Source organism: Colius striatus, chromosome 5 (genome assembly GCF_028858725.1).
Source record: "Colius striatus isolate bColStr4 chromosome 5, bColStr4.1.hap1, whole genome shotgun sequence".
Lineage (NCBI taxonomy): Eukaryota > Metazoa > Chordata > Aves > Coliiformes > Coliidae > Colius > Colius striatus.
In genome coordinates, this window is record NC_084763.1 from 33,519,643 (window position 1) to 33,532,265 (window position 12,623).

General features: G+C 41.9%; 1 protein-coding gene across 3 annotated transcripts in view; it reads left to right on the plus strand.

The window, feature by feature from the left end:
• SGCE (sarcoglycan epsilon) overlaps positions 1-12,623 on the plus strand; it is a 38,180-nt gene that overhangs the window by 19,723 nt on the left and 5,834 nt on the right. For all 3 annotated transcript variants that reach the window (XM_061996885.1, XM_061996886.1, XM_061996887.1), the window contains 5 exons: positions 576-774; positions 3,454-3,616; positions 7,538-7,749; positions 8,491-8,517; positions 9,231-9,419. In XM_061996885.1, the coding sequence (XP_061852869.1) occupies positions 576-774; positions 3,454-3,616; positions 7,538-7,749; positions 8,491-8,517; positions 9,231-9,419 (790 nt within the window). The remainder of the gene's footprint in view (positions 1-575; positions 775-3,453; positions 3,617-7,537; positions 7,750-8,490; positions 8,518-9,230; positions 9,420-12,623) is intronic.

Sequence of the window (12,623 nt, forward strand, 5' to 3'; positions counted from 1 at the left end):
GTTAAAAAAGTCTGACTTTTTCTTTTTTTAAAAATTTGTTTAAATTTTTCTTTTCAAATAGACCTTACATGAAAGATTTTACTGTCTTTCTACATGGTTTTTTTTCTCAGATCTGCATGTTCTTTATGCTGAGAAAGGTTGTATAGGCAGATTAAGAAAACAACAGATTATGGTGTATATGGCTATTTGTGTCCTTAAAATTAGTTCTCTTCATCATATTTACAGTATGGCAGGTTGGAATCCATTCTCGCTGCAGATCAGTTTTGACCCACAAAATAGAATGAATGTCATCTGAGCTATTTAATCAAGATTTGCCAGCTGAGACTTTCTTTCACTAGTCTACTCCTTCATCTCCCAGTTGCTTTATAAATAGCCAATGGCTTTCAGTTTGAGTGACAGCTAATGGTACTATTTAATTCAACATAGTCACATTGGGTTCAAAATGAGCTCGTTCAGGTACAAGATATTTGCAAAGGTGTGTCAATCTTAAAGCGGTGTTACCTTAATCATTACTTCAAGTTTTTGTTACGGAACCTTTGGTGAAGATATAACTCTTCCTTTTTCACCACAACTAGATTTTCCCTTACCCTATCAAGCGGAGTTCTTCATAAGAAACATGAACGTAGAAGAAATGTTGGCAAGTGAGGTTCTGGGCGACTTTCTTGGAGCTGTGAAAAATGTTTGGCAGCCAGAACGTCTGAATGCTATAAACATTACTTCAGCCCTCGACAGGGGAGGGAGAGTTCCACTTCCCATCAATGACATGAAAGAGGGGTAAGCATACGTGTCAGGATTGGTTTTGTGATGTGGGTTTTTCTCTTACTAAAAAGTCTAACGTTTTTTCAGGTTTTCTGGAAACTTTGAGATTAAAGTGTTCTATTTTGCAAAGATATTAGAAGTTTAGTGATGTTCAGAGCCACTGTTCTGTCATGGGTTTGTCCTGTCAGATACCATTCAACAGGCAGCGGTTCTTATGTATTGATTTTGCAGTCCAAGGAATGCTAACAAATTGCAGTTGGTAGGAAATATGCTTATTTATAATTCCAGTGTTACCTCTGAGCAGTCATTTGGCATGCTTTTCAAGTGTGATAGTTCCCAGTTCACAAAACTGGTAATTGTGAAACAAGATGTGCTGGAGCATAGGTTACAAAGACACTTATAAATCTAAGAGCATTTAGTGCAAGTGTTACTTGTAGCTGTACTCAGTAAAATTTAGTTACCTACCTCAAGAGCACTGTGGACTTTTATATGAAAGGGATAAGCTGAGTTATCTGGAGACTTTGAGTTACTGAGTGTAAACTGCTGCACTGTTTCCAGCTGTGATTCTTAACCATAACTTCTGTTCTGAAGTATGATACTTAGAAACTAATAAGGATTCAGTCTTTGCAAAATATAATTATCATAGTGTTTTTCCGTGGCAAAAATAAGTGTCAGGTTTTTTTAGGGTTCAATAATATGTATGAAAGGGCTGAGGGTGTGTGCAGGAAAGATTGTTGTTTCAGAGCTCTTTTAAGAATCTGGTGTCTCTGAGCACATCCAAAGAAGGGCAACGACTTCTGTGCTAGCCAGAGAAATAGCAGAACCACTTAACACAAGCTGCTGTATTTCAAACATTTAGTCAGATGTATCTATTAGCTTTATGTATCAAACTTCAACCTATATTTGAGGATCTGTTGATACATTGTTACCTGGTGCAGCAGACTGTATTTTCCAGCAGCATTCTACATCTTTGAATATGAAAGTGAATAATACAATTAGCACAGTAGGTCTTATTCTGTGTGCTGCTAAATGAAGTGTTTCAGTGTCGTGGTTTGGCCCAGCTAGCACAGCAGCACCACAACAGTCTCTTGCTCAATGCCCCCATTCACTCCCACCCTTGTTAGGATGGCGGATGCCCCAGCAAAATCGGAGGAAAAATATAACCAAAGTTGTTGTGGATTAAGACAAGGGCAGGGAGGGCTCATTACCACTTACAGTTCCGGGCAAAACAGACTCCAGTACTCGACTCAGAGAGGAAAGTAGGAAAGTTTATTCTACAAGAAACAGAACAGAATAAAAGCCAAAAGGGAGTAGGATGATGAAAAAATTACAACCAGCACTTTAAGATCTCCCTCCCCCATCCCTCCTTTCTTCCTGGGCCTAGCTCACTGCTCCCGATATCTCTACCTCCTCCCCCCTCAATGGCTCAGTGGGGCAGGGAATGGGGGATGTGGTCAGTCTCTCACAGATGGGCTCTGCCGCTTCTGTCTTCTCAGATGAGGATGACTCCTGGCATTCTCCCCTGCTCCAATACGGGGTCCCTCACACGGGATGTAGTCCTTGGTGAATATCTCTGGCGTAGGTTCTTCGCCACAGTTACAGCTGTGAACATGGGTTCCCTTCCATGGGACACAGCCTTCTCTGGCCATAGTGATAAAGGGTCCCTCCCTCAGGACACAGCCTCTTCCAGCCATAGTTTTAATGAAGAGAATCACTGCCCCTGGCTTGGGGCCATTAATGAAGTGAATCTCTGCTCCTGGCTCGGGGTTCCTAGCAAAATAAGTCTCTGCCCTTGATGCGGGGTCTTTAAAGAAATGCAAATAAATCTCAGCTTCACCAGTCCTCTGCGTAGAATGCAGGGGAGTCTCTGCTCCAGCACACCTCCTCCTCTCTTGCATCACTGACCTTGGAGTCCACATAGTTGCTTCTCTCACTCTTCCTACTCCTTGCACCACCACCAGCTGGAAGAAGTAAGGGGCAGAAGAAGCAAGAAACAGGAAGAACCATCCTCTTCCTGCTTCTTCTTAAAAAGCAATTGTGAAGGCATCTAATTGGCTCAGCCTCAGAAGTGGGTCTGGCTCACAGCTGGGGAGAGTTTCGAGCAGCTTCTTACAAGAGCCATCTTTACAGCCCCTTCCCCCTTACTTTTCTGGTAACCATGACATTCAGTATTGTGCAATGTTTGTGGGCTGTATATAGCTACAGTATGGAATCTTTTAGGAGAAGCTGGGGGCTTTGGCAGCTTCATATTAGTGTTGGATTCAGAAATAACTAGTCCTCATGAATTTTATTTGAAAACAAAGAGGACTTCTTTAAAGAATACTGTGTTGAGCAAGACTGAAAATTTCCTTAAGATAAAATTAGACTATTTCAATGTGAGTGGTACAGATTCACTGACATGAAGAACTTGGAGCTCTAAGACTTCACAGAAATGGTGAGCAAACATTTACATTATGCAGCAAAACACAGTAACTTATAATAAGTAGCTAGGAAATTCTTTTTGATTTTGGTCTGTTATTCGCATGGTCACATGAAGTATGCTAGCAAGGAAAACAATTTCAGAAAGTAATTTTAGACTTTAAAGCACTACTGGATGTTACCATGAACAGTACTAATGTTCAGAAGAGCGTGTCACTGTCCTTTGGGGATCTGTGAGAGGCATTCTGACAGTTGGGCACTCATTTCTTTCTGCAGTGTCTATGTTATGGTTGGGGCAGATGTTCCGTTCTCTTCCTGCTTACGAGAAGTGGAAAACCCACAAAATCAACTGAGGTGCAGTCAAGAAATGGAGCCTGTAATAACCTGTGATAAAAAATTTCGTACTCAATTCCATATTGACTGGTGTAAAATCTCTCTGGTGAGTTGTTTTATTATTGCATAAAATGATGTTTGTAGAAGTACAATATTTTATGCCAGACATGTCAGAGTTTTGCAAGCCTGGCCAGACAGCTCTGTCGAATTCCACTTTATCATGACTGATGGACATTGTTTTCCATCAAGCAGGTGCTCTTCAGATTGTGAAAGGATTTTGCTGTGTGGGATGAAATCTGTTGGAGTTCAGCACCAGTGAAACCAACATTATCAATTTTCAGTAGCAGTGATTTATATAAATGGGCAGAGAAGTCTAGGGCTTGCAGAACTAGAATTAATGAGAGAATTATTTAAGTAGGTGTAGTTCATTAATTCCATGTGCTAATACTGCTAGTTACAGTTGCTTTCATAAAATGTGTGTATATACATATTGCCTCAAATTTGAGTCTATGGCACTGACTAGTTAAATAATATTTCTATGATGTTAAAAAAATCTTTCTGAATATTATCTAAAGCATGTTTCTTGTTGAAAGTGAGAAAGGAAAGGAAAAGAAAATAGTGTTGACTAATGAAATTAAAAAAAAGGGAACATTCTTCACAGTCAAATGCAACAAAAATAACCAAACACAAGACCATTTGCTATGGAAGGAGTATATTTTCCCAAGAGGCTTTTTAAGGTTATTTTTGTTTAGTTCTGGTAAGGAGAAGCAAGAAGTGATACTATATTTGGGGAGAACGTTGCAAATATGTTCAAACAAAGATGGCGAAGGTACATAAACTTAGATGACTGTTGAGCTCCTCCAGACATTACCCAAGAGAAAGCTGAAAGGGAGATCGAAAGGCTTCTCTACAATGTGAAAATGTAGTATGGGAAATCAATACACAAAATCAGTTTGATAACTTTTAACCTTTTCTTTCTATACACTATAAATTGGAAAAGCTATTGGAAAGCTGGAATGCACTTGTTTCAAAACAATATACAGATTATTTACTGTTTATTTGCTTTCTGTTCAAAAATTGCCAAGTTACATACTTATGCAACAATAATCACCAGTACCTGAAAAATACTAGGCAGCCTTGGGAGGAACAACCCCATGCACCAGTACAGGCTGGGGATTGACCTGCTGGAGAGCAGCTCTGCAGAGAGAGACCTGGGAGTGCTGGTTGATAATAAACTAACCATGAGCCAGCAGTATGCCCTCGTGGCCAAGAATGGTTGAGGGAGGTTCTGCTGCCCCTCTCCTCTGTGCTGGTGAGGCCTCATCTGGAGTCCTGTGTCCAGTTCTGGGCTCCCCAGCTCAAGAGGGACAGGGAACTTCTGGAGAGAGTCCAGCGCAGGGCCACTAAGATGATCAGGGGACTGAAGCATCTTCCTTATGAGGAAAGGCTGTGGGAACTGGGACCGTTCAGCCTGGAGGAGACTGACGGGTAAAAGGTGTATGTCAAGGGGATTGGGCAGCCTTTTTTTTCTGTAGTGTCCAGTGATAGGACTAAGGGTAATGGGCAAAAGCCGCAACACAAGAAGTTCCACAAAAAACTTCTTTACTGTGAGGGTGAGAGGACCCTGGCACAGGCCGCCCAGGGAAGGTATGGAGTCTCCTTCTCTGGAGCTTTTCAAAACCCGCCTGGATGTGACCTGATCTAGGTGGACCTGCTTTAGCAGGGGGGTTGGACTAGATGATATTTAAAGGTCCCTTCCAACCCCTACCATTCTGTGATTCAGAAGGCAATCTGCCTTTGACAAGAACAAACTATGTCAAGTCTTTGATTTCCTTCTACAAGGAAGAAGTAGAACAGAGGTGTAATAGCATATGTTGGGTTTTTTGGTAACATTGTTTTGGTACTGTCTTATAAGCAAGTCAGGAATGTGGCCTAGATGAAGCTAGTACCTAGTGGAGAACTGGTTGGGTAATCACTGCCATAATCATAGCAGAATTATCAATAGCTCCTTGCTGTTATTCATTAGAAGGATGGATGATGCAAAGTGCTTATTAAATTAAATTTGTAACCCCCCATGAAACTGAAAAGATCTGCAGGTGCATTGAAGGACAGGATAGAATTCAGAAAGATCTTGAGAAACTGGAGAAACAGCCTTAGAAAACAGGATGAATTTTAAAAGGAGCAGCAGAGAAATAGCATGCTAATAAAAGAAGAATCAGCAGTACCATACAGAATGAGGAGCAGCTGGTGGGGAGTGCTTCTTCAGAAAAAAAAGGTCTGGTAGGAACAGTGTCTCATAAACTAATAATGAAGCAGTGTTGTCATGGTGTCTTGAGAAAAGCAGAATCATGTAACAGGAACAGGCTCGCAAAGAGAAGCGTAATCTTCCACAGCAGCCTATAACCCAACCTTACTGAACTTGGCACTTGTTTTGGCAGCATGCCATGATAACTGAACTTAAACAGTCTTTTGGGGGTTTACTGTTGCCAACAGCATTGCTGCTGCGTGGTGTAATGTAGTGGATCAAAGGGAGAACGGAGCCAAGCTTCCCTCTGTTTAATCACAGTCTGCTTTTCATACAGCAAGTCAAGGGGCAAGAGGTCCACCGAGATCCATGGGCTGGGAGGGACTTGAGCTCTGTCTCCCACAACCACAAAGAGAGAGCAGTGAGTGAAAGTACAACTGTCACCTCTTCCTCACACTTTTTACAAGGTGTTGGTAGTAATTAGCACCTAAATCAAAGAGTAGATTGAAGCTTGTGGATCTCAAATACTGCAAAGAGAGGCAACTCAATGTCTCATCTTGAAACTGCTTTTGAGTAGCTCATCTCAACCTGTGTGTGGGCATCCCTCAGTCGCACTACCTGGATACATCTCTTGTGCATCTGCTTAGGGCTTGAAATTCAGCCAAGTAGCCACGTAGAATTCAAAACATAAAATACACTACAGGATTTAATCAGTGAATAAGACATATCTTTGTCAAACTGTCTTGCACTTAATATACGCACACACACACACACATGCATCTGAAGCTCAATGTAACGTTATTTGTAGTGTTCTGTGAAAACCTGTTCATCCCCTGCATGAGTTTCAGTACAGCATTTTATGACTTAAAATGTAAACAAAAGAAATGACCATCAGGTGTGAGATTTCTCAATGAGCAGTCAGGCAGAAGGGAAATGTAATTATTTTCATTAATGACCACAGAGGGTTTTGAAACTAACAGTGATCAAACTCAACAATAATATCTAGTTGAAGATAGCAAGAAAATGGAGTCAGAAAATTGAAAAGTCCCGTGGGAAAGGCAGTCAGTTAAAGGCAATGGGAGATCCACTAGCAAAAAAAAAGGGTGTATTTCTAGGGAGATTAGATACAGACATTAAAAAACAAATGAAAGATTACTTTGGACCAGGAATGCAGCCTTCTGGAGGTTAGTTGAATTAGGAGGTAGAAAACCCTTGGAGCTCTTCCTCTGCTGAGCTGAATGCACATCTGCTGTTGGGCTGCAGCCTGCAGCGGGTGGGTGGGTGGAAAGGGCGGCAGAGCTGCTCACCCTCAGCAGCTCCCTTCCTTCACAGGCTTTTGGGAAGGAGGAGGAGGAAAATCCTCCTTTCATCCCTACCACCTTCTTACAAGAGAGGGCAATATTGTTATTTAGGAAGAGTAATGGATTAATTAATCAAATAACTAGTTTGCAATAGAAATGGTTACTGAATTTTTACTCAAATACTATTTGTGAGATATCACTAAAATCAACCTGTAAGTCATATTATCCCTAGTAGGCACAAAATAAAGTAATAATGTGATAAATAAAGTGATAGTACTGATGACATTGATCAGCAGCTTTTAACAAAACGTAAGGTTTTATTGGTTAAAAAACAGCGATTGGATGAAGTTGGATTAAATTTGCCAAATGTGTAATACAGATCCTTTTCTCAGTGATGCCTGGTTAATACTGCCTGTTTTTTTATGCCCTTACTTTGTCTTCTAATTGTCTCTTCTTTTTTGTCTTCTTTCCTGGCTATCAGGTTGACAATACAAAACAAGTTTCCACCTTTCAGGAAGTGATTCGTGGCGAGGGGATCTTGCCCGACGGTGGAGAGTACAAGCCACCTTCTGACACGCTGAAAAGCAGAGACTATTACTCGGATTTCCTAATTACACTGGCAGTGCCCTCGGCAATAGCACTGGTGCTTTTTCTAATACTTGCCTATATCATGTGCTGCCGACGGGAAGGAGTGTGAGTACTCTAACACACTAATAAGTAATTGCAGATTTTTCTAAGATTATAATGAGTAGAAGGCTATTTGTTAGAAGAATTTCATTCAGTTCATTAAAAACATCTTAAACAGGCCAAAAGATACCTGCTTGAGATATTAATCTGTTTCTCTTCTAAGCACATACAGTAGTTTACAAGAGAATGGATGTAGGGCCTCTAATGGTTCTAGTTGAAAGGGTTAAAAATCTCTACGTATGCACAAAACGCGACAAAATCTCCACATATGCACAACTCTTCAAAATACCCCAAACAAATAAAACACTAATAAAAGTTCGTTGATTCAGGGAGACATTAAGTAATTCCTAAAGTGCTAATGTCTATAAAATAAATTGGTTGAGGATATGAACGGAATTTAGACAAACTGTAAAAGAAAAACATGCAAAAGGAAAGCAGCAAGTAACGGAATTTCTGCCATTTCTTACACAAACTACAATTTCATTTTGTCATAGAATTTATTTTAGCCAGAAGCTTGTTCCTTAACTTGCATTTTCATCTCTCTGTGCGTCTGTGTGTGTGTGTGTCAGTCATCAGTACCACATCTCTATACGTGCATTCATCATAAACCCAGCCGCAAATGCTGCCAAGTTGCCTTTAGCAATAACCTTGTCAGCATTTTTACATCATGTACAATTTTCATCATCAGATTTAATGTTCCAACTATCAATGCTATTATTTAATTCATAAATTTTGTTTTGTTTTTAGGGAAAAGAGAAACATGCAAACACCAGAGTAAGTGTCTTCTTTCCTGTTATTTTTCTTTTACCATTTAATTTTCATTCTCAGTAGCTTGTCATGCTTCATACACATGTGTCACAATCTTCTTTCATTCTCTCTAATCCATGGTTTAATCCATAAATGTGAAAGCTGCTTTTAAATCAGTCTTGGCAAGGGTAGAAGACCAGAATAAAAAGGGTTTGAAATTAACGCCAGCCAATTCAAAATAAAATAGTGAATTTAGAATAAATATGTTAATATGTAATTTATACTCCTGCTTATACAACTTCTCAGCCGATTTCTTAAAGACAGTGGACAGGGGAAAAAAGTATCTTGGAAGGTTTCCAGTGCCTACACTATGGAGTGTTTTAAAATAAATCTGTGAGTTTTTATGAATTTACCACAAGAATCAGGAGTTAATAAAAACTTTTAACTGCAGCAAATAAATGGAAGATTAGAAGTAAATCTCACAGTCTTGGATCCTACGAAAAATACCTATGCAGATGGCAAAATCTAACAGAATAATTACTGCCTTCAAAATGGAATAAATCCAGTGTTGATTAAATTACCTATGGGAAGGCCCAGGCCCACTGTAATTGCTGCACTAAGACTCTGTAGCATGCAGCAAATTCCTTGTATTTTTAAGGAAAATAATAATTGCAAATGTCTATCCATTTTGACAGAGTATTTAAAATACGTATTTGCCATTTTATTTCCCCCCAACACAGCATCCAGTTGGTCCACCACAGTGCTATACAGAAATCAACCAAAGAGCTTCGTGACATGTCTAAAAACAGAGAGATCGCGTGGCCTCTGTCGACGCTGCCCGTGTTCCACCCTGTCAGCGGGGAGATCGTGCCGCCCCTGCATGGCGACGCCTATGACAACACCAGCATGCCGCTGATGCAAACGCAGCAGTAAGTAGTTGGGTTGGGGCTCTTCTGTCATACTCGCAGCGTTGCACCGTCGGCGTGTGGATTCCGGTGCTTGTCACGTGAAATGTCTGTATGGTGGAGGTGTGGGGCAGCCGCTCTGTCACTGAGGAGTGTGCTGATGGTGGCATTTCAAGCAGACAGAAAGGCCTTCTGTTATGAGATTGAACGGCTGGGTTTCAGCCTGCAGACTTGGCAAGAAGCTTTGTGTGGAACAGCTACGTATTTTCTGCATATTTTGATAAAAACTGCTTTTGACAGAGGAATCCATTAAAACTGTTCTATTTTGAACACTTTACCTCTTAATCCATGTCTTTGGAGTTCTGGTACCTTCCAGAAAATCCAGACTTCGTGTTTAGTCGTGTACCTGTCATATGCGGTTTGTGTCTGAAATGTTAACGTCAAACAGAAGAGCATATTCTGTGACACAGACAATGAATACAGACTTGCCAGTGAAGACATTCAGAGGTCTCAGCCTCCCTGCCAGACGGAAACCAGAAAAAGATCTGTTCCTTAAAGTTGTTGGTAGCTTAACAACACTATCGTGACAGGCCAACTACTGCTTTGCACGTGTTGTAATTCAGACAAGTCAGTAGTGCTGTAGAACAAAGGCTTTTCCAGAGAGCTTTGGCAGAGGGGTCTGGAGCTGAGCAGATCCCTGGCAGTGGCTGGCATATTTTCAGGGTGCTTTGCTGAAACACCAGCTCCAGTTGGTAGCTCCTCGGCTGGCAAGCCTGTGTAGCCCCAGTGGTGTTGCTCCCCTGCCAGCACTAACTTGGCCCCAGTTTACAGATGCTTGCCCTGCATTCTCTTTGTCATGTAGACATGTGCTAGAAGAGTGTTTTCTCCCTGTCCCGAAGATAAATTCTCCAGAATGTATGGCCATATAAATTATACCTTGTACAACTGCTGGAAAGTGCTCTACCCTGTTATTTACCGTTTCTTCTCTATTCAGAATAGCAGTTTTTTATTTCTGGGGTGCCAAAGCCTGTACAAAAGACTTCCTTGCATTGTACGTAGAGAATTTACCTGCTTCACTTGCATTCCAACCCCTAATTCTGTTCTGTAATAGCGGCTTTAAAACCTGGTAGCTGTTAAAATAGACACTTAAGCAGGACACAAAGACATAAGCCCTTGATAAGTGAACTAGTCTGATATGTCAAACTAGTTGGCCATTCATTCATTCATTCCATGGTCAATAATTCAGTTGCAAAGACTGTCCTCTTTTCTCTATTCATCACTTCTGGGAACCAAACTTTGCTTAACATCAGAAGCCTGCAGTGACTCTTCTTACCTCTGGCACCTCTGGCATTTGTTGTGGTATAGTCCCAGCTGGCAACAGTATGAAGTAAAACATTATGTTGCTCACTGCCCCGTATCCATGCCCACACTCCTTAGGATGGCAGAGGCTTCAGCGAGATAGGAGTGGAAAAAAAAGATAAGCAAGGTTGTTGTGGATTAAGACAAAGGCAGCGAGGGCTCACTGACAATTACAGTTCCAGGCAAAATAGGCTCCAGTACTGGACTTAGAGAGAAAAGTAAGGAAAGTTTATTCTACTACCTACAAGAAACAGAACAGAACAAAAAGCAAAACCAGAGCAGGATGATGAGAAAAATATAACCAGCACTTTAAGATCTCCCTCCCCCATCTCTACATTCTTCCTGGGTCCAGCTCACTGCTCCCAATATCTCTACCTCCTCCCTCCTCAATGGCTCAGAGGGGCAGGGGTCAGTCTCTCACAGGTGGTCTCTGCCACTTCTCTCTGCTCAGAAGAAAACTCCTTGCATTCTTCCCCTGTTCCAATATGGGATCCCTCCCACAGTATACAGTCCTTGATGCACTTCTCTGGTGTGAGTCCTTCCCAGCAGCTGCGGCTTCTGCTCACAAACTCCTCCAGCTTGAGACTCCTCTGTGGCCTGCAGCATTCTGGGCACCTTCTGCTGCAATGCCATTCTCCCATGAATTCATGGCCTCCTCCAGACATGGTCACTACTCGTGTTGTGAGATCCATTATGAACTACCAACAACTCTCAGCTTTACCACTCCTCTGCACAGGATGCAGGACTGTTGCCATTTCCCCACAGGATGCAGGGTGGGGGCGGTCTCTGCTCTTGCTCTCTTCTCTCCCTGACCTTAGGGTCCACATGGTTGCTTCTTTTTCCTCCAACTCTGCCCACCACTGCCAGTTTGAAAAGAAGAACAGAAAGAGGAAGAATCTTCCTCTTTGGGCTGCTTCTTAAAAAGTGATTGTGGAGGTGGCTGATTGGTTCAGCCCCAGAAGTGGGTCTGACTCAGAGCTGGGGAGAGTGTCAAGAAACTTCTTACAGGAGCCATCTTTACAGCCCCTTCCCCCTTACCAGAAATGGCTCCACACAAAACCATGACAGCGTTTCACTATGTCTGGGCCTTTGAACCTAGTTAATGAGGGAAATAGTAGGAACTACCCCTTAACGCTCATTTGCTTTCTTTTATTGACAGCCCACCTGGGCATCCCATTCCAGTGCTCTGTCACTCTCACAGTGAAGAAATTTTTCCTTGTATTTCTTTGGAACCTCTCATGTTCTATCTTATACCCATTGCCTCTTGTCCTGTCATTGGGCATCACTGAGAACAGCCCGGCTTACGCTTCCTGACACCCACCCTTTATGTAGTTGTCTCTGGAGACATTCAAAACCTACCTGGATGAGCTCCTGTGTGACCTACTCTAGATGGTCCTGCTCTGGCAGGGGGAGTTGGACTAGATGATTGTGGTGGTTTGACCCTGGCTGGATGCCAGGTGCCCACCACACTGCTCTATCACCCCCTTCCTCTGAAAGGCAGGGAGGGGAGAAAATAAGATGGAAGCCTCGTGTGTTGACACAAAAGCGGTTTAATAAAGAAATAGCAAAGCCACATGTTGTAATGGCACAAGTAATGCTCATCCAAAGATGTAGAGATGCTAGGAAATGCACATACAAAGATGCACACAGGCAACATAGTAACCAGCAAGGTTGACTCCAAGTCAGGCTTCCTTTGCTAGCTATGTCCTTAAATGCTACTTCTGCCCATGTAGACCACCCAGGGCTTGACTGATAAACCTGCAGCATCTGTTTCTGATAATTGAAAGCAGCTTGCCAGCTGCATTAACTTGTCCCTACCATCTTTATTCAAACTGAGGAAGTATCTGGCTGGTCCAAGTCACATTGGTA